This window comes from Tenrec ecaudatus, chromosome 18, assembly GCF_050624435.1.
Source record: "Tenrec ecaudatus isolate mTenEca1 chromosome 18, mTenEca1.hap1, whole genome shotgun sequence".
In the NCBI taxonomy this organism is placed as follows: domain Eukaryota; kingdom Metazoa; phylum Chordata; class Mammalia; order Afrosoricida; family Tenrecidae; genus Tenrec; species Tenrec ecaudatus.
The window spans coordinates 2,263,189-2,286,646 of NC_134547.1; the positions used below are offsets into that span (position 1 = coordinate 2,263,189).

General features: G+C 41.3%; 1 protein-coding gene across 1 annotated transcript; it reads left to right on the forward strand.

Annotated features, from left to right (window-relative positions):
* The first annotated feature begins 1,897 nt into the window (after positions 1 to 1,897).
* Positions 1,898 to 23,154, forward strand: LOC142432577 (sulfotransferase 2A1-like). Its single transcript, XM_075537802.1, has 6 exons — positions 1,898 to 2,033; positions 5,964 to 6,172; positions 11,124 to 11,250; positions 12,664 to 12,758; positions 20,544 to 20,724; positions 23,039 to 23,154. The coding sequence occupies exons 1-6, from the start codon at positions 1,898 to 1,900 to the stop codon at positions 23,152 to 23,154; spliced, it is 864 nt and encodes a 287-aa protein (XP_075393917.1).
* The last annotated feature ends 304 nt before the right edge of the window (positions 23,155 to 23,458 follow it).

Consider the following 23,458-nt stretch of genomic DNA (forward strand, 5'->3'; position numbering starts at 1 on the left):
CACCATCAGGAAGGTGAAGATAGAGACACATGGGGAGATTCCCAAGACCTCATTATAAGAAGGTTGACACTACAAGGAGGCACTATCAGACTGTGACCTGATTGACAGGCTAGACTCCACCCCTTCACTCTCATATCTTCAAATTGACATGAAATTATGTAACTACCACATAGGATAATTGGGTGCTTTTCATTTCATCAAAATGGAAATTTCTGATGATTTCTTAATTTATGAAAAGAACCATAGGTATAACATTTATTTTGCGAATTCCCAAGATGTTTGAAAGTGATCAGCATAAATTATGGAAATACATAAAAACTAGTATTTTCATCAAGACGCCTACTCCTCAGTTCCTACCCACTACCAATCCATTGCATTCATCACATAAACAAATAGATTATTAGAATATAGTGAATACATATTCTGGAGGGCTACGCACTGAGCTGCTAATCACAAGAACAGTATTTCAAACCCAGGAGACTGTGAGACAAAACTGGGATTGTCTACTCTCTTAATGATTTACTGTCTAGCAGGGGAAGTTTTATTTCATTATGATTGAAAATATGGACAGCACACCAAACACCTAGTCAACTGTTTCCACATGTGAAATTGAGTGAGGTTGACTACAGCCATTTCACCCTCCTTTTCCGAGTCATCCCCCATCCCCACCCCGCCATTAACCTAAACTCACTGCCTACTAACATCGCTGTGTGTAATAAGACTGTGTGACATGAGAGTGTTGTCATTCAACCTCTAACTTCGTAAGTGGAAGGGAACTCCATATCAATATCTCTCCAGCCTCAATCCCCAGACTGAGATAAGACCTATCCCACCCTCCAATATTCCAGCCAGTCCTCACACCAACTCTCCCCCTCGACAGCTCTCTTTCTTGCTCAGGGGAGTTTGATAATTCATGGCCATGGCCACACAAAACTCACAGATAGTACACGTTTAAAGTTTATTGTGGAAGGTAAGGGGTTAGAATTGCTTCAGATACAACAATTATTTGCACAGGACCATCTCTTCTCAGTGGGGCCAGCAGACAGGTATCTCTTTGTCTCTTGGATTCCCAGTCACAGGCCTCTTGGGCTTCTTCCCTGCATGTGCAATGGTACAAAGCTCTGTTTAGAGCGGCCAGTAATTGTCCACAGGCCAATCCATCTTTCCATATGCGTCATCTCAAAGGTGCTCAGGTCCAGCTCTGAGGGTTAGCACCCAGGTCTCCCAATAAGCTCCTGGAGATATCCTACTTCACAAGCCTACCTCCCACCAGAAAGCACTCAGCTTGACTTGCTTTGTGGGCTGGGAAGGCCATCACTCTGTCTCATGCTCTGGTTCTTGGTTCTGAGGCTATTGCTCCTCTGCCATGTGCTAAAGTGTGGCACCAAAACTGTCTCCCAAATGAATGCTGTCCAATGCACAGCAATCTTGGGGTGCAAAGGACAAGCTGTCCTCCTGGTTCTTCCCTCTTGCAGGACTTGTGTAAGCATGCTCACCTTGTTGAAGCAGCAACATGTGTGTGGACTGATGCCAAGACTCAAATGTAATTAGAACTTCTTTTGTGGACTTCTGTCTTTCAAAATCCATGTACATTAGAGTTGGAACTACAAAATCATTGCTCTGCTTTTTAATTGATCTTCGGAGTCATTCCTCCCCTGCAGTTACAAACAGGTAACAGAGTTCGCTGCTACTTAATGCTTACACAACTAAATCCACTCTCCAATATTTACTGTGATCTATCCAGGCTGGAAATCATTCTGTTGCAATTTCTCTAACCTTTGGATCCTGATCCTGCTTTATTAAAACAGCTCCTTTCTTAATACTGTGCAGCATAATCAACACCTTGAAGGTTTGAATATTGGAATTATCAGTCCATGCTTGACAGCAATCTCTTGGGATGGCTTCAGATTATTTGTGGTTTGAAGGCATTCCTTTTCCCTCACTTGGATATCGAATTGAAGATCTAAAATCTGTCAAAAATGAATTTGTAGTGAGAGATGGAGATGTCATTACACTTTCTTTCCCAAAATCAGGTAAGAAGACAGGATTTGGAAATGGAAAGGCTGTTCAATGAGATTATTAACTTAGTAACTTTTCTGTGCCATACACTTCTATATATTCTGGGGACTACAGTGGTGTCCTGTTGGATTTTGTCTGGCTGAAGTGGGCTGTTTCTGTGAACCAGTGACTATGTCCTTAATGTTTTCTGATCTTGGCTTGTGCCAACCTGTTTGTTTCCCTAGTGAGTCTCCTTTAGTTGTAAGTATTGCCTTTGAGATCTGTGCAGCCATTGCAAAGGATAATCAAACCGAGCAGAGAAGTGGAGTGTTGTGGAAGGATGAGTAAATGTCAGAATAGATTAAGAGAAGGATGGAAGGTGGAGGCATGTCTGAACATTACCTGTGGCAGTCAGCCTTTCAATAGTGAGGAACTGAATTCCCTTCTCCTTTGTGTACTGTGGGGAGCAGAGATCAGGAAGAGAGTGTAAATGGATGAATCCTTTATACTCACATACCAAGAAGCTTGGCCCCCTGGGTTTCTGGGGTGGAAGGAGGCCTTCACCCTTGTTAGTTGGAAGTAAGTCCCAATCACATTCTCATAATTAATATTGTTCTCCACTCTACCCTCCCATAATAGTACTTCCTTAAAATTACCTCTTCCGAGCTCATGGCTGATTACTATGTGGCTGGCAGCTTTCACTATAGAAGCAGACATAATCCTTTTGTTCTCTCTTCACCCGGGTGACACCCAACCCCCCTTGTACCTTCCTGCAATCAGGTATTAGGTTTCCTCACCTGTGAACTCAGGGACCTTAATGTAGATACCACCCACCTTGTGATGCATGTAACTGCTAAGTATGCATGTCTTAAGGCTACCTATAAATATCCCGAGATAGTAAGGGTTCGAGCTCTCTTCTCCCAGTTCCACGTGGTCCATCAAGAGGGGCTCGGGTGAGCATTCTACCATCAAATGTGTCTGAGCCATTTATTTTATTCTCTCTCCTATCTTTCTCATCCTCTATGACTTTATGAGAATCTTTTTATATTATCGCCATACAATTGCACCTACTGGCCCTTTGGTTGTTGGAGGCTGGCTTCCACTGAAAGTGTACTAACCCAGAGAAGGTCATACATGGTCTCCTCACTGTGTTCACTCATCCAACCCCCCCTTCCCCCAAGCTTTGCTATTTACTGGTGTTGGGATGGAAACATAGGGAAGGGGAAGGAGTAGGCTAGAGGGTAGGCTTGGTAACTGTGTTAAGGGGACAATAATATTCTACAAGATGGAGGAGAAGTAAAAAATGGAGGAACAGAGCAAGCGCTTACAGGTTTGATAGTGCTTAAATTGTGGAATATAAAAATGATGGTCTGAAATACACCCACTTTGTTAGTCCAGGTTGACTAGAGAAACAAATTCATAGACACTCATGTGTGCAAGAGAGAACTTTATATCAAAGAAAACATCCCAGCCCAGTCCAGATCAAGTCCATGATTCTGATTTTAGCCCATATGTCAATACCAGTCCATAAATTCCTCTTTGACTCACGCAGTCATGCAATGACGCTGAATGCAGGAAGACCACAGGCCAGTGGGTGGAAACTCTTGGCAATTGACAGGCAGTAGAAACAGTGGCAGAGGTCTCCAAGTGGCTCCTCTAACTCCAGGGCTCTAGCCTAGCTCCATGTGTCTTATCAGTTGGACGATGAAGCAGAGTGTCTGTATCTGACCTTCAGTGAGCTATTTTTCTAGCTGGTGCCACCAAATGAGGTCATCAAGCTGCGACCTAATTGACAGGCTAGACTTCACCCCTTCACAAGTTGACATCAGATTATGTAACTACCACAAACCACCTACTTTATAATAAAAAATAAAAATCAAACAAACAAAACTATGTCTACTTAAGGCTATGAGGGAGTAAGTAGTATTAGAGTATTCCTGCTACCATAGAAAACTATGAATCTATGTCTATCTATATAAGATAGGCAGGATAAACAATGCCGAGGAGAAAACAACTGAACCGGTTGTTCTGAGGGGACATGAGAGAGAAGGTGGTGGGGAGAGGGACCAGAGAGCCAACAAACTCAGAAATCTAAAATTGGTGGCGAGGAGGGCGTAGAATGCCTGGTGGGGTTTATTCAAGTGCAACATATCGGAGAGGAATTATTGAGAGCTGAATAGAGGGTGAGCATGATAGTAGGATGGGAGGAAGATGAAAGTAAACAAAGGAAAGTACTAGGAGGCAAAAGCTATTTAAAGAGGCATAGGCTTATATATACTTAAATATATTAATTTATAATGATAGGGATATAGGTCAATGTACATATATTAATTTGTTAAGTATTAAGAAAGCAGATGGATTTTTGCCCTCTATTTAAGACCTTCCAAAACACAAGAACACTTTGTTTTAATAACCTGGGACTCTGATACTCACCTTCCTGACACTATCGCTGAAGACAAAATGAGTGCATAGGCAAATGTAGTGAAGAAAGTAGATGGTGCCCGGATATAAAAAGATGTAGTCTGTGGTCTTAAAGGCTTAGAGTTAAATAAGCAGGCATCTAGCAGGGAAGCAACAAAACCCACATATAAGAAGCACACTAGCCTGTGTGATCATGAGGTGCTGACAGGATCAAAGACCCAGAACAAACAATTATATTGTTGCGAACGAGGAGGATCAGTGTGGAGACCCAAAGCCCATTTGTAGAAAATTGGACAACCCCTCACAGAAGGGACAATTCAATCAGGGTGCAGTACAGCACTGATGAAACACAAAAAATTGCTTTAGTTCCTGAATGCTTCCTCCTCCCTACTATCATGACCCAATTTTAGCTTACAAATCCAGCTAGACCAGAGTACACACATTGGTACAGATAAGAGCTCTGGATACATGGAATTCAGGACAGATAACCCCCCCCTCTGGAACAGTAGTGGAAGTAGCAATATCATGAGGGTAAGTGAGGGTGGGGGATGGGGAGAAAGGGAGAACTGATCACAAAGCTGGATATGTAACCCCACCCCCCACTCAGAGGGGGATGAATAATAGAAATGTGGGTGAAGGGAGACAATGGATGGTGTAAGATATGAAATAACAACAATAAAATATAATTGATCAGGGATTCATGAGATGGTAGGGTGGAGGATGGAGGGGAAAAAAGAGGAGCTGATCTCAGGGCTTAAGTAGAAAGAAAATGTTTTGAAATGATGATTGCAACATATGTATAATGGAATTATATCCATTGTATTAAGTACACTTAATATACAATTATGCACTAAGTATACAATTGTACACCCAATATACAATCACATACCAGGCAACAACTTGTCGGAAGAAAGCAAAATGAGGTATTATAAGACAAAGATTCATAACAGAGAGCAACCAAAAGAATAACCTTTGGGCCCCGTTCCTTTCCAACTCTGAGTATGACTTCTATGGGTCAGGAGACACAGTTAAGGATGATGGTAGCACTCCTATGAATGATGGGCTTTGGAATTTTGTGGGAATTTTTTGTGTTCATTATTCTCTCTTCCCATTGCTGCATGTAATGGGAAAGAGCCATGGTGTGCTTATGGGGTATGACAAATGATTAGGGTAATATATATCTATATCTATATCTGTATCTGTATCTGTATCTATATCTATATCTATATCCATATCCATATCCATATCCATATCTATATCTATATCTATATCTATATCTATGATTGGAAGAAAGAACAGATTGAGCAGCAGAAACCAGGGTTGTAGGAAATCAAAATAATTTCTATTCACATAAATCAAAATCGCACGCTACTTCGAGAATGAAGAATGACTTGAATGGAGAAATGATATCAGATGAGCATGGAAATGTAATGGGCTTCCCAGTCATGGGCGTTGTGGGTGAATTCGTAAGTGTTGTAGGACAGGGTTGTGTTGACACAAGTCAGGTGAAGGAGGTTATCCTCTTTTTTCTTTCCTTGTTTCAGGAACCAATTGGTTGAGGGAGATCATCAGTCTTATCTACTCCAAGGGAGACCCCAACTGGGTTCAATCGGTTCCCATATGGGATCGTTCACCGTGGTTAGAAACTGAAGCGGGTTATGAATATTTACCAAAAAAGGAAGACCCACGCATTTACAGCAGCCACCTGCCCATTCAATTGTTTTCCAAATCAGTCTTCCATTCCAAGGCCAAGGTAAGTCAGCAATGACAACATCACAGTTGAATATTTCTGTTTGGATGCCTGTGTGTTAGAGACAGAGCTCACACGTGATTCATGAAGGAGCATAATAGAAAATCTTGGTCCACGTGACATTTTCAAATACTAGTTAATCTCTTTGGTGTTGCTTTCAGAGAATAATGAGACTACATTAGTTAAATAAATTCTTGCCTCAACTCGGTCTGAACATTGTGTTCCCTATGTAAATTTCCCCAATTATACATCAACTCTTACAATTCCAAGGAATTTTGAGGTTTGAGCTCATGTTAGAAAAGCAGGTTTCTCTAATCAGTAGTTCCTCTCTGGATGGCATATCTTGACCAGTCAGTGACTGCACCTTGTCTCTGATGAATAATTTCAAGCTCTTTCTTGGTGAGACCCCAGGGCTATAATGTGAATTTGTTCTCTTCTTAGACTATACTTTTAAAACAAAGGACACCAAATACATTATCCAAATTGCATGAATTCTCTCAGCCCATCATATCTGGCAGTAGAAGCATGATCAGATTATCCTAGGATTGTTCTTTGCTGTTAAGTGCTGTCGAGTCATTTCCAGCTCATGTCGACCCTATGTACAACAGAATGAAGCACTGCCTGAGAGAATGACTGATTTCTTTTATGAGAATCAACACAAATCTGGTACTAAGGATGCCCCAAATATCTACCTTTTCAAAACTGCTGTACCACTCCTTTCCCTGTAACGTTAACTATACCTCTTCCCCACAGTATTCTCCCTCCCATCTTTTTGTTCCATGATTCATTGTGATGTCTCACAGAACACACTGATCTTCAAGGAAATGGCACTTGTGGTATTGAAAAATGGCAAGTCCCACTTTTGGTAGTCAGGCATCAGACTGGGGGATTCTTCTAACACATGATTTGCGCGCAATTTCCCAAAACTGTGAGGTGAGATGATAATCAGTAATATGAGATCCAGAGCAAGAGAGAGAACGCTGCCTGGACATAAGCGTACTAGTAACACACAATGGAAATGTTCCTTAACCTGCGGAAACCCCCATATATGAAGCCCAGACCCTCAAGAAAATGCCCCTTACTTGGATCAGGCAAGATAAGGGTCTGAGGCATGATGACCTGGGAAGGGTGACAGCCCGAGGCATACTTTCTATCAGGCCAGTGACTCAAGCAACAACACATCCTAATTCTACCTCATCATAGACAACTCTCTCCAAAGTGGAACCACAACCAAAGGTGTGTTGTGGTGGTGGTTAGGTGCTGTGTTAATCCAGGTTGACTAGAGAAACAACTCCAGAGATATATGTGGAAGAGAGAGCTTTATATCAAAGAGCAATTGTATGCTGAGAAAGCCTCCCAGCGCAGTCCAGATCAAGTCCATAAGTCTGACATTAACTTCTATGTCCGATACAAGTCGATACATTCCTCTTCAGACTCACACAGCACATTCAATGATGCCGAATGCAGCAAGATCAGGCCAGTGGGTGGAAAGTCTTGTGGATTCAGTGGTGGGGAAAGAATCTCAGGGCCAGTGTGATGCTCCTCCAGCTCTCTGAGTGTCTCAACAGCAGGAAAGTAAAGCAGAGAGAGAGAGTGTGTGTGGCCCTCCTCCACAGAGAAAGAGGGAAAGTTCCAAGAATCCTCATAATTAGGCCAGGCCCACAAGAAGGCATCATGAGGCTGTGACCTGATTGACAGGCTAAGCTCGACCCCTTCATTATTTTATCAAGTTGACATGAGATTGTGTAACCACCGCAGCTGTCGAGTAGGTTCGAGTTCATAGCAAATCTATGACCAACATAGCAACATACTGCCCAGTCCTGTGCCATCCTCACGATTGATATGTTTGAGTTAATTGTTGCAGCCTCTGCATCTGTTCATTTCATTGAGGGGCTTTCTCTTTGTTCCTGACCTTCTGCTTTCTGATGTCCTTTCCAGGGACTGGCCACTCTTATTAGCATGTCCAAACTACTTGGGGCAAAGTCTTGAAATCCTCACGCCCAAGGAGCATTCTGCTTGTATCTCTTCAAAGAGAGATCTCTTTGTCCTTGTGGTAGACCGTGGTACTTTCAATATTCTTTACCAACCACCTTAATTCAAATGTATCACGTGTTTTTTTATCTTCCTGATTCATTATCCAACTTTCACAAATATTTGACAATACTATGTCATTAAGGTAAACTCTACCATGGGGCATTCTGAAACTCCCTGCCATCAAGTCGATGGTGACTCAGCGGGAACCCCCGTGTGTTTCTGAGACAGAAACTGTTTAATGAAATCAAAAGCATAGTTCTTTCTAACACAGAGCTGCTGGACCATGGGGATCGCTGGTCAGCGAGTAATCTCTACACCACCAGGGCTCCATTCTTCGAGGCCTGGGAGGTAGGATTTACAATTCATCACAAAACAAAAGACACATCACAGAACCATATGAAGGATGACATGAGGAGATTGATCGGCAGAGTAGCTGCCACAAGGGGCTCAAACATAACAATTGTGCAGAGGGCCCCAGAACTGGTGGTGCTTTCTGGTGTTATACATCAGGTCATTATAAGGAGGGACTGACTCGACAACACATCACAAGGGCAACATTACAATGTGGTCATTTAGCCCATTGTGTAGATTTCATGATGAAATCTTTGTATTTTTGACCATGAACATCTGTCTGGTAAGTTCTTGGAAAACATTGCTCTCATAGTGGTTCCAACGTTAGGAAACTGAGTTGGAATGTAAAGTTCCTGGCATGTCAGTGAGTCATCCTAACAAAATGCAGATCTCCTGATACACCTATTTGTTAAATTTGGGGTCACAAACTTTTATTGAGATTTAGGTGAAGGCTTACAGAGCAGATCACGATCTTGACATTAAAAAATGTACACACGCTTCATTTAAACTTACCCACGTCAATCTCAGTGATGCATGGCATATTCCACTTCCTCCATTGTTTCCAATTTCCATTTATATTTCCTTCTTAACCTTAGTCCTTGGGTCCATGTTGCTCTTGTGAGCTTAAATGATGCATTATGCTGCCATGAGTGAGTCCATAGTGGACCAAATTATGAAAAAAGCATTTATGCAGAACCAAACACCTTGATGGGATGAATTCTTGCACCTAGGGGACCATGACCATAATTTGGAGGGGACACCTAGGTCAATTTGCATAACATAGTTCATGAAGACAATGCTCTATATCCTACTTTGATGAGTTTCAAGTGTGTTATCTTAAAAGCTCGTGAGTAGACATTTAAGGGGCAAGTATTTGTCTCTTCCCATTCAGAGGGAAGGAGAGTCATGACAATAAGAAGACACACGAAAACGATTAGTCCAACAAAGTAATGAACAATGGATAACGCAAGCCACAGGCCTGAAATTAGAAGACCTAGATAGTGCCAGGCTATCACCACACTGCTCTGAAAAGGATCACATTACATGGTCCTGAAGGACAAAAATGCATAACATAAATATTTTTAAAATTTAAACTTTGTGATTTGAGTGGAAGTTTTCTGAGCTCGTTATTTTTCCATGGGATGAATTTACACATTCTGTTTCCTGATATAAATTGTAGTCCCTACAATGTAACAGCATTCTTCACCCATCTTTCATGTCCATTCTTTCTGCTTTCCTACTCACTACTACCTTCTGAGCTTTCTATTGGACAAATGATCTCATGCGATTGTTCTGAGGAGTGTGCATTTTCTGGTGTTTTTGTACACCTGTGTGTTAGGCTGGTGTGATAGTCAGGTTTAAGAGGACAAAGAGATAAATGGCTCTGGAAGGGCTGACCCTCTCTCTCTTGCTCTCTTGTGATCAGACCAGTGCACAGCTGCTTTAGCTAGTTCTCTGCCTCAACCTGTGAGCTACAGTACATGTGAGACAGCCAACCCGTTCATCTTGGATCCTATTGCTAGAACTTGAAGTTCCTTTGAGACCTGTTTGCTATGCTGCTGGTGTGCACATCGCTTGAGCTTGAAGCTGGTGTCATCTTGCATTGCTTGAGTTTTGTATCCCATTCAGGCTTGCTTTACTAAGATCCTGAGCTGCTGACTATTGGTGACCTGTCCTGGTATTTGCTGCCTGTGGACAGACCGTCTGCATTGCCTCATGGAAGACTCAACTGTCTGCTTCCTTGACCTTGGACCCAGCAGCCCTCATGAGTTGAAGGACTTCCAGTAAATTAACTGTTCCACGGAAGTGAGTTGAACTGAGTCCTCTGTATGGCTGTGTGGACTAATTAGCTGTTATATTCATTTGTGCTGCATAAATCAATCAATCTATCTATCATCTATCTATTTATCTATCAATCTATCTATCCATCTATCTATCATCATAAGTCATCATAAGTGTCCTGGTTTTGCTTCTCTAGAGAACCCTGCCTAACACAGCTGGAGTTTCTAGGGAAATAAAACCAGTGACACAGAATATATATAAGAAAGAACCTTCTATCAATAAATATATTTAAATTAATGAGGTGTCCCACAACATCACGCTTAGTAAAGAAGTGTGGAAGTGAAAAATAGAAAAGCCCTTGACAGGATGGATTGACATAGTGGTTGAAACAACGGTCTCAAACATAACAACCATTATGATACTGGAAGCAGATCAAGCAGGGTTTCATTCTGTGGTACATAGGGTGGCTATGAGTTGGGAACCAAGAAGGTGGCACCCAACACAGCAACAACGAGACAGTGTGAAATGCAGTGGTATAAACTTCCATGACAAATCCTTAGAAAACATTCCTATGCCACACACCCAAATATCCCTGATTACAGACACGAGCTTTGTCTTGCTCTCCATTCTACCACACACAGTGTCTCAACTGAATTAATGGAATGGAACCAAAATGGCAGCCAAATATTTAGATGGAAAGTGACTTTTCTTTCATTTGCAAAAATCCAGGAGCAAGGGAAAATAATGAATTTACTTCTCACTGTCTTTTTCCCTCATTCAATTTCAGATGATTTATCTACTCAGGAATCCCAGAGATGTTATTACTTCTGGCTTTTATTTTTATAGAATACTAAAGGGTTGTAAATATCCACAGACATTTGACCAATACTTTGAATGGTTTCTTCAAGGAAATGGTGAGTCTGACTCAATTATGGAATCTGAATGGATCAGTGAAGTTCCTATTATTTTCCAGGATGAACAATCCCATAGTTTATGCAACCATATTATCACCCAAACTTATTTTTGCTGCCGTAATAAATTTCTACATAGTTGTATAAAACAAAACAAATTTACATCTTATAGTTTTGGATGTCCTAAGTCCAAAAATTCTTTTAAAATTTATTTTAGAAACAGTTTTATTTTGTATTATTATTTTTTAGAAACAGTTTTATTGACATATAGTTCACATACTGTTTAATTCAATGGTTTCATATAATTTAGAGCTGTGTTATCATCACCGCCGTCAACTGTAACAGGTTGTTTTCATCAAATGGTTATGGGCTAAAATGGAGGTGTTGGGACGGTTTTGAATCTTTTGGGAGGCTTAGCAGAAATTTCTGGGGTTTTTTTTCATTTTCACTTTACCAAGACTGGAATTGGAATATGTGAATAAGAAGAACCCAGCATCAGAATTGGGAGATTATGCAGTAATAAGCTTAATTTCATTGATAACACAAGCTGGCCTGCTGAGGTGAATACATGAAGCATTCACTGAAGAAGGTCATAAGTTGCATACAACCTTCAGATTGGAGTACACATTAAAATTTTTTTTGAAATATAACAAAATTAAATGCACATTTACAATTGGGTGCATCCATTTTCTATATAATTATTATTCACTGACAAAGATGCAAGTATATAGACATAGATACATGATAGATAGATAGATAAATCGACCGATAAGTAGAGTGATAGATGTAGGTGGTAGCTGTAAAAGATTGTCTAATTCAACCTTACTTATAATAGCAAAAAGATAAGAAAAATTTATATAGTACACAGGAAATAACATGGAATATTATCCAACCTAAAACTTAAAGAACGCTGCTAGACTATGACGAGTGACCGTCATCATTCTTCAGAGCCAAATAAAAGATGTGGACACATGTGTGTAAATTATTATACCCATGGACTGAGATGGGTAACAACCACAGGAATAGCTAGCGATCAGACAAGAATGGGGAATGGAGGGGTGTTTGTTGTTCTTGGTGGTGACTTGGCTCTCTAGAATAAATCACATAGTACTTCGAATTCAAGCTTGGTCCATTTGCTAATTCCATTGCCCTCCAAGCCCCAAATATAATTTCTCATCCACTAAGATATGAAATGGTTCTTAAATACCTTATATTACATGATACCAACGGATTTGCCCTTGAAATGGTGATTGCAAAATGCCTAATGATTTGGGTGAAAGATACGAGACTCTCCATGACTCCTCTCCTTTATTCTTCCAGTGCTTCTGACATGGGCACGTGGGCAAGGAATAGCCGTGCAACTGAGCACACACAGATGCCCCAAAGAGTCTCCTTTCCTCCCAACCTCTCTTTCAGTTCCTTTTGGATCGTGGTTTGACCACTGTCAAGGCTGGCTGCAAATGAGAGGCAAAGAGAATTTCTTGGTGATCACATACGAGGAGCTGCATCAGGTAAATAAAAGAATTCGCTCTCCCTCAACTAATTTCACCACAACATAATTTCCCTCTTCCCTTTATCTTTACTCCTTCAGCGTTGTTGTTATTACTCTGAATATATACACACTAAAATGTTGGTGATTTTCAATAATTTTCACATGCTTAATTCATTGTTCTTGAACACATTTTTCCAAATTGTACAACCTTTCTCACTGTCCAAACTCAATGCCCTTAAACTAAATGTCCCCCTCCCCTCTCTGTTCCACTCCCTGTAAGGAGCCATGGTAGCACTGTGGGTTGAGCGCTGGGCTCCTAACCAAAAGATGCATGATTCAGACCCTCCAGCTGCTCCGCAGGAGGAAGACGAGAATCTCTGTTCTCATAAAGATGTATGTATAGTTCAACTCTTGTGAGCATGAATATTGGTTTCTACATCTTTGCTTATTTAATATAATTGAAATAATGTCAATTTTTGTGAACTGCTTGTGAACTGACCTGGTTCCCTTTGCATTGTGTGAATGCAATTCATCTTTGTGGTGACATGATTTGGGATTTCATTGATTTCATAGTTGACTAGTGTTCTCTAGGTACATGTATGAATGTATCATGTTATGTTTATCCATTATTTTTGCTCCATTTATCAATGTTTCCCTTCCACCCTTCAATCAGAGGTTATCCCAGAGACAGATTAAATAAAGCTACTCTCTGTCCTATGTTAACTCTCCTACATTTGTAGGTGATGGCTTATATGTCAATATCTGCATGTTTTTCTTGTTCAACATATGCCTCATATACCAAGGAAGGGTTTCATTACAAGCCCATTTGTGGAAGCTGTGAACATGAAGAAAAAACAGAGCAAGTGCAAAAGTAACCTGTTGCCATGAGGTTGATGCAAACTCATGGCGACCTCATCACGTTCCAAAGTAGACCTACTCTCGTAGTCCTGTCTCAGGTGAACTTCTTACAAAGTTGGATCCTCACGCCTTTCTCTTGAGACCTGTTGACTAGGTGGGTTTGACATGGCAACATTGTGATTAGTTGTTGAACATAGAAATATTGTACCACTCAGAGGTCACTTGGTGTCTGGGGGTCTCTCTAGCGTACTTTAGCAAATCATAGGCCCATCGATCTGATTTTGAAATTTATAATGCTGTGATCTGAACAGGTGCTTTTTGTTATTTCAGTATTTCAAACACGTTAAGGTTTGCTTTGTGACCTAAGAAATGGTCTACTCTGGAGAGGGATCCATGTGCCCTGGAAAACAATGTGTAATGTGTTGTTGGACGAGGTGTTCTGCATATGCTTATGAGTCCAAGTTGGCTGATTGTGCTGTTTCCACCTCTTGTCTCTTGTTGAGTTTCTTGGGATGTCCCTCATCAAAAGTGATTACAGTCTTCTATTGTCAAATTATCGTCTTCTCTTTTTAGTGGAGGCAAAAGTTGCTTTATGTATCTGGGGCTCTTTCATTGGCTGCATGGATAATAGTATAGTTGTGTCCTCCTGTTAGATTGACCTTTTCTTTATTATATCATGCTCTTGTCTCTTTTACAGGTTACTGTCTTAGAATTTTATCAGAAATGAATATTACCACTCCTCTTTTTTTCTCTCCCTTTTTTGGGGTTGCCATTTTTTATATATACTTTCCCACATTTTGATTTGTAACTTATGCAAATGTTTCCCATATGGTGTGTCTACAGTGTGGCTTTTATCGTCAGCATACTGACAGGACATGTTGTCTTATACATTCTGTTATTCTGTTTCCTGAATGGTGCATATAATCTGTGTCAGTCAGGTCTGACTAGAGAAACAAATCCAGGGAGACTCATACGTGTATGAGAAAGCGCTTTATAAAAGAGTAATTGTATAGTAAGAAAACATCCCAGTCTAGTCCAGATCAAGTCCATAAGTCCAATATTAGCCCATAGGTCCAATATCAATCTATAAGTTCTTCGTCAGACTCACGCAACACATGTAATTACCCTGTATGCAGGAAGATCACAGGCCAGTGGGTGGAAAGTCTTGTGGATCCAGTGGTGGTGGAAGCATCTCAGTGCTGGTGTGGGTCTCCACATGGCCCCTCCAGCAATAGAGCTCTGGTTCCATCAGTGTGGCTCCTCATCATGAACGTCTCAAATGGAGTGTCTCTATCTGTTCTGCCTCCAGTGAGATACTTATCTCCATAGCACCTCCAAATGAGGTCATCAAGCTGCGACCTGATTGACAGGCTAAACGCCACCCCTTCACTCTTAAGAATCTCAAGTTGACACCAGATTATGTATACATAACTACCACATAATCCATTTCCATTCACTGCATTTATAACTAGGGAAGAATTCATTGTAGTCATTTGTGTGTGTGTAATCCTGGATGATTTTTTTTCCTGGGCTGAGTTGATTTTGTTTATGATTTTTCTTTTCATTTGTTTCATTAATACTGTTTGTGTGCTTACCAAGTCCTTATGAGTTTCTTCAGTTTTATTTTGGTGAGAAGTTTCTTGAATTTTCTTTGTGGTCACCTTGTAATTTATTATTTTCTTCCTATATTTGAAGTGGTCTACTTTGTTTTTAGATCATCTTGACTTTCTCTCTATTTTTAAGTTCTGTAACTACACTATTTCTCTCTTTCTTTGTCGTTTGCAGATTGGCATCTCTAGTTCTGTCCTTTCCAGTCTTGTAGATTTTGCTTTTCTTCAAAATACTTTACATAGATTGGTTTTGGGATAATGTTGGCATGTGTCTTATACTCATGTTTTCATCTGATATTGTTGGTTCTTATCTGAAGGACTCCCTTTAACATATATTTTAATGCCAGTGTCATTTTAACAACCCCTTTATTTTATCTATGTCTGGAAATGACCTAATTTTGCTGTCATATTTGAGGAACATATTGTATTTGACATTTTATGTTGTAGTTCTAGCTATGTCATCCCATTGCCTTCTTGCCTAAGTGACTTCTTCCAAGAAATCAAAGCTTAGTTTTACTGGTTCAATGGAAAGTTTAATTATAGATCTTGGTGATTTTTCTTTAGAGCTTCTATGCTATTTAGAACTCACTAAGATACTGCTTGTCAATTTGCTCACTTTTTAATATGATATGAGGGAAGTTCTGTGCCAATAAATATTCAACTGTTTTATTCCTGAGTGAGTTTGTTTATAATTTTTATCTCTTGAGTTCAGGAATTCAAGAACACTTAAGTAATTTCTCCTACCGATGTTGCACATAAATTTTTGGGATTCAGCCTTTATTTTCTGATTGCTCTTCTAACAGATTAGGAGATATTTCATTAATTCTGTCTTGCATTGGGAAGAAAGGCAAGTCTTTCATCCCCTGTAAAGAGTTGCCATCTCAGAAAACCACAGCAGCTGTTCTACCCTGTCCTATAGGCTCTCAAAGTTAGAATCAACTTGATAACAGTGAGTTTGACTTGGTGTTTCAATGGCTTAATTATATTTTGCTCTTATAGTATCCATTTAAGAAATTTTAATTCTCTAGACTTCTGGTTGCTGTTTTCTTGTATGTTTTAAAAGCATCTATCACTATTGTTTACCTAAATTACTCAAGAGCTTTGTCCTAAATATTTTTCTAAATTTGTTGCATGGTCATAAATATAATTCCTTTGAATTACTTATCTGCTTATTTCAGCACCATTTCTTTTTAATTTTTACTTTATAATTATTTTTAAACAGTTTCCAATATCATTTCATTCCCTGGAATATTTCCTTGGTCTGTATGTTGATAAATTGCTTCAGCTTTATTGTCCTCTTTCTTGCATGCTTTGAATTTGCCCACTGTCTTGAAGATATTGTGGTGATGTTGTATTTATCCATTGATGGCATATGGGTTTGCTTCATGCTGATTGTTCTGTTTTGATAAATTTGAGTGGGTAGTATAGGCATGCTACTCTGGTTGATAGTTTGTAGCACTGGGGCTCTCACTCCCCCCTCAGTGGATTTGAAAGTGAGTGGGAGTGTGGGCAAGGATCTCTCATCACTCACCCTAATGAGATCATTGATCGGTGATGCTGGTGTGGTTGTGGCACTTGTCCAGTAGGTGGGAGAGCAGGTGTGTCTGACACATGCTGGTTAGAGTTGCAGGCTCTATAGAAGGGACAAAAAGTGATGCAGTATATAAGGCACAAGTTCTGACCTCCAAACAAGATGGCAGTGGAAACATGATGGCCGCTTTGCTTGAAGAGGCAATGATGATTGAGGAGCCAAAGAAGCCCCAGTGCAAACTCAGGAGGAAGCAGAACCACGATGCCGGATCTATGGTTCGTTTGTCAGTGACCCTAGAGTCAGGAGCTTGATCCCAATGATAGAGAAGGCAGAAGTCTGGCTTAATACACAGGAGGCCATGCTGCATAGAGAGCACACTTTTTCAGGCACAGTTCACTGACATGGTTATCAGGATATGCCTTTGCTTATGTGAGATAATTGATTATCTGCTTCCTACCATGACTCAATGTAGAGGGGTGGCCACCTGAAACCTAATGTCTCCAGCTGACATCTGTCAAGCCCTCTCCACTCTGTGGGTTGCTCACACGAATCACCAGGAATCACAGCTCACTTCCATCCTTCTGGCTTGTTTTCATTTATTTGTCTCGTTGTTTGTTTATGTATCTATCTATAAATATTATATATTATAAACAATATATTATTTATCTTAATCCTTTAATTGGGGCCTTGTACAACTCTTAACAAAATCCATACATACATCCATTGTATGTCAAGCACATTTGTACATTTGTTGCCCTCATAATTCTCAAAACACTTGCTTTGTACTTGAGCCCTTGGCATCAGCTCCTTATCTCCCCTTCCTTCCCCACTCCCCTCTCCCTCATGTACCCTTGATAATTTATAAATTACTATTATTTTGTCATATCATACACTGTCTGATGTCTCCCTTCACCCACTTTTCTGTTGTCCGTCCCCTAGGGAGGAGGTTATATGTAGATCCTTAAAATTGGCTCTCCTTTTCTACCCCACCTTCCCTCTACCCTCCTGGTGTTGCCACTCTCACCACTGGTCCTGAAGTGATCATCTGTCCTGGATAACCTGTGTTTCTGGTTCCTTTCTGTACCAGTGTACATCCTCTTGTCTAGCCAGATTTGTAAGGTAGAATTGGGATCATGAGTGTGTGTGTGTGTGTGTGTGTGTGTGTGTGTGTGTTGTGGAGGAGGGGCAGAGGGAGGAAGCATTTAAGAAATAGAGGAAAGTTGTATATTTCATCATTGCTACACTGCACCCTGTCTGCTTGTCTCCTCCCTGAGACACTTCGGTAAGGGTATGTCCAGTTACCTACAGATGGGCTTTGGGTCCCCAATCTGCACACCCCCTGATTCACAATGTTATGATATTTTTGTTCTTTGATTCCTGATACCTGTTCCCTTCAGCACCTCATGGCCACACAGGCTGGTGTTCTTCTTCCATGTGGGCTTTGTTGCTTCTGAGCTAGATGGCCGCTTGTTTACCTTCAAGCTTTTAAGACCCCAGATGCTATATCTTTTGATAGCCCGGCACCATCAGCTTTCTTCACCACATTTGCTCATGGACACATTTGTCTTCAGTGATCATATCAGGAAGGTGGGCACACAACGATATGTTTTTTTTTGTTCTTTAATGCCTGATCCCTGATCCCTTTGACACCTCGTGGTATGCTGGTGTGATTCTTCCATGTGGGCTTTGTTGATTCTCAGCTAGATGGCTGCTTGTTTACCTACAAGCCTTTAAGACCCCCTGGACACTATATCTTTTGATAGCCAGGCACCATCAGCTTTCTTCACCACATTTGCTTATGTGCACATTTGACTTCAGCAATCATGTTGGGAAGGTGAGCATTATGGAGTGTCAATTTAATAGAACAAAATGTTCTTGCATTGAGGGAATACTTGAGTGGAGGACCAACATCCATCTGCTACCTTAATACTAAACCTATAAATGTATGCACATTATCATATATAAATGTATTTACCTATGTACACACCTGTATGTAGGCCTCTACAAATGCCCTTTGCCTTTTAGTTCTTCCCTCTATTTCCTTTTACTTTCCTCTTGTCCCACTATCTATCCATCTGTTATACGTTGGTGAGGCAGGAATGACTGAACTCAAGAAGTTAATGCAATAGAAATTTATTGCATGCCTGTGCAGGGACCAACTCTCTCTCTCTCTCTCTCTCTCTCTCTCTCTCTCTCTCTCTCTCTCTCTCTCTCTCTCTCTCTCTCTCTCTCTGTCTATCTATCTATCTATCTATCTCTGAGGAGTGGTCCCGAACAGCATGGCTGATGTTCTTTTAAACCTCCATCCAAGAAAGCAGTTTTAGCTGTGCAAGCAAGCAGACACAGAAGCAGATGTTGCGGTTAGCTTTTTTGCATAAATACATTTGTAGGCACACTCTTCTGGGAACTCCTGGGTCTCAATGTTCCCATAATCTTATCATGGTTAAGCAACCATTGCCAGATTTCCATTCCCCACCCCTGAGCTACTCAGGGAACCGGGTTTCACTGCTCCTGCCCTTATGTATGATTTGTAGGTCCAAAATGGCCTCACTTAGGCTATGTCTCACACAGCTAATTTAGGGGGTGGATGTGCAGGAGGTTTATTGAGCAGGAAAGTCAGGATATATTGAGAACAAGGCTGGGTTGATGTAAGTGAGCATATATAAATTGGATACCCCAAATTGGGGGATAAAGGCATGAAGGGTTTGGCTTACACACTTTCATAGGTGCTGGAATATATGCATAGGATTATAGGATTAAGGTGTCGGTGTTCACATAAGTACAGAATATTCTTGTTTTATTCACTTATAGAATGTTATGTTTAAAAGAGGGTGGCACCATTTTAAATTGTATGCATTTTAGTTTTATCCTGTTAGGTACAAGTATGGCTTTATTACTGCTTGTTTGAAAATTCCATATGGCTGAAGAGGTATGTGAAAGTATCAAATTGACAAGCGGTGGCCTGTGGGCGTTATCTAATCTGGTGTCAATTTGGGGATTAAAAGTGAAGGGGTGAAGTCTAGCCTGTCAATCATTGTATTGTCAATGAGGCCTCTGTGTGGGCTTGGCCTTCTCCTGAGAATTCTGGGAACTCCTGGATTTCCTTCTTGGAGGTGGGAGACACTCTCTCTCAGCTCACTCCCTGGGATACATTGTAGCTTATAAGACACATGGAACTATGCCAGTTGCCTGAACTGGAGGAATCACATGGAGACCTCTGCCAGCACTGAGATGCTTATAATGCCACTGGATCCACAAGACCTCCCACCCACTGCCCTCTGACTTCCTGCATTTGGCGTCATTGCAAGTGAGTCTGAAGGGGACTTCATAGATTGGTGTCAGATATATGGACTAATACAGGACTTATGGACTTGATCTGAACTGGACTGGGCTGTTTTCTCAATATTCAGTTGCTTTTGTATATGAGGCTCTTTCTTATACACATGTGAGTGTCTATGGATTTGTTTCTCTAGTCCACCCAGACTACCACACTCAGGGTTCCAAAATTGTTTTCTACTTGTGTGTCTGATTCACTTGTTTTTTCCTCATAGTAAGAAGGATTTCATGAGGAGTGTCACTTTCCAAACACCTTATACCAGCTCTTCTTTCCTCCTGTTCTACATATGTTGTACACCCACACGTTTATGTTTCTCCAGTTTTGATCGCTTTCCAGATACGTACATCTAACGCATCCTCTCACTGTCTGTGGTCCTCCTCCTCTTCACTGTCCACCGTCTCTTTGTTCTTTTTAGCCTTTTGCATTTTCCCTTCACGTTTTCTCTCTTGATTTCTTTTTAAATTCTAGAACCTAAGAACCAGTGTAGAGAAGATTTTTCAGTTCTTGGGGGAAAAGCTTGACTCTGAAGAACTCAACTCGGTGCTCAAAAATGCATCCTTTAAGGCCATGCAAGACAATAAAATGAGCAACCACACCATAATACCAGATGCCTTTATGGATCACAGCCAAGGGCAATTGCTCAGGAAAGGTAAGAAATAGTATTGTGACTACAGATCATGAAAGAAATGGATGACTAATCACCCTGCTTCTACAGCTGTGCTAAGTATTGGGCATAGGAAGCGGTCGAGTCATGAAAACCATTTAAGGGTCTTCATAACTCAGAAAGTTGAAGGGTTTTGTGGTTTGAACCCAATCCAGAGGCTCATCAGAAGTCAGGCCTGGTGATCTGCTCCTGAAAGTTCACAGAGTTCAAATCCCGGTAAAGTACAGTCTTACCCTGACACATATTGGGTCGCCAGGAGTCAATGCACTCAAAAGCTACCACTAATGGAAGCAACAACTTTCTAGATGTTTTTCATCTTGTAGAATGTCTCCTCAGATCTTCTTTTTGTAGACATGCCAGGTATTCTGTTATATATACAGTTACCAGAATGAAAAGCAGAGGGTATAGTTCGAAAGAATAACAACAGATCGATGAACGGCAACAAAAAGAGTGTCTCTCATCATGCAGGCGTGTTCCCTATCCCGGTAGAAGGGGCTCCTCTCCTCTCATTTTGATCATGGGACTATCTACTCCTCCAGGAAACTGATACCTATGAAGTGAGAAAGCAGAAGAGATGCATGTGACTCCCCCTAAATTCCCAGAAACTCACAGAGGTAGTTTATTGTGCCAACCTGGCCGATAAACACATGTGGGGTTAATTGAAGGGCGGAGGGATAAATGGCTTGCTGAACCTGCCTTTCTAGTTCTCAGGTCTCTTGCTTGGTGATGGTCGGACCAGGGTTCAGCTGCGTTAGCTAGTACCCTGCATCAGGTGGCAAGGCTCACTTCCTGCAAGACATCCCCAAGGAGAAGCCGCATGGACCTAACGTGATGCAGCCCTGGGTGCTGGAGCAGCCGTGTGGAGACCCCTGCTGGCGCTGAGATGCTTACACATTCACTGATTCGCTTTCCTCTTGCAGTCGCCATCATTGAGTGTGTTTTGTGAGATGGAGGAGGACTTTGTGGATTGGTGTTGGACATACGAGCTAATGTTGGTCTTGTGGGCTTGGGCAGCACTGGGTTGGGATGTGCACTTAACCACTGATCTTGATGTGCACTTAACCACTGATCTACTTTGTTCTTTGAGCACGCCCTGCTCTAGATATTGCATATGGTTAGGGTCATAAAATAGTCTTTTGTTGCTATTTGGTCATTACTAGGAAAAGCCCTTTAATGCAAATAGCAACTTAAGCTGAGGCAAAGTGAAGTCTGAGGTTAGAGCCATTGGTGATCTGACTCCAGACAGATGTACATTTGTTCAGTTATGCTGTGGTTGTTGGCTCTGACTCATGGCGATCTCTTAAGGCTACCTGGCCCTGCTCCACCTTTAAGATGTTGGCTTTGTGGGGCCCTTTGTTGCTCCCATTGTGTCAAGGCATTTCATGGAAGGCTTCCTTTCTTTCCCCTCACCCTCTACTTTCCTACACACAATGTCCTCTTCTAGCAACGACTCTTTCCTGATTGTCAGGGGAAGCCAGCCCCTAACACATCATTACGGGTCCGGTAGGCGCAATTGTAAAGCGATAATAAGTAAAGATCACAGTAAAGTCACTGAGAGCATGAGCGATAGAAGTGAAGTACTGAAATCAATTGGAGTCAGATACGTTTCATGGTAGCATGCTCACCTCTGCCCCACATGATGGTCCATGTGGAGGGAGAGAGAGAGAGTTTAATGGTAGCCCCGGCCCCTTTTATATTCTCTGGGGACATGCAAGCCCCCTAATTACAGGTGAGGACATACATCACAGGAAGGGACTGTACTATAGGTAATACAATAATCAGAAGGGGTGGTCTGGGGACATACACACAATAGGAAGGGGAGGGATTGGGGTTATACATGTGACAAGATGGGCGGACCCTAGATTCAAGATGGCGACCTAACCTTGGTCATCCTTGGGCAGGCTTGACCTCTCTGGTGTCTCCTACAAGGAAACAGACAACTACTGTCCTTATCAGAAGGGAGTGGGCCCTATTTGTTGTGGGATAAACCGTGGTAACTACCTGCTCTAGATGGCTGATAGCTCTCAGGGAGAATAACCCCTGACCTACTTCTGATGACCTCCAAGTATAGTCATTCCCAAGCAGCTATCTGGCATATATTTGGGGGAGACAGCTTGGGAGAAATCCTTCTGTATCCCACACCTGATTACATGTTCAAAGTAAGTGACACAGAGTTCTTCAAACTCCCATGTCAGTGTTGTTTGTGAAGCATGAGAAGAAAGACTGTGACAGAAATCCAAACTGGGTCTTCAGAGACTAGTTTAAAATATGCTCTTGACCTATTTCTTGTGTTTTACAGGAGTTACTGGGGACTGGAAACACCATTTCACAGTGGCCCAAAGGGAAGCCTTTGATAAAATATATCGAGAGTACATGACGGGGCTTCCTCCAGGACTTTTCCCCTGGGATTCCTGACTTCCCATTTCTGAGTCGGAGATGAAGATGGCTTTCCAAAACATCGGCATTTTCAGATGCAGCGGAACATTTGTTATTGAATCCTGGGGGCACTAGTCCAGTATTGGTTTCACATACTTGATTATTGATAATTGCCAGGGACCTCATTAATTCACAATACTCCCGCTCCAACCAGAGTTTCGCAATATTTTCTAAATACAGATAAGAACATTTAACCACCCATGCAAAGAATACCCATGTGTTGAAATAAAAGAAAATGTTTTACTACCTATGTGATCGATTTCTTAAAGGCATGAAATAAGAA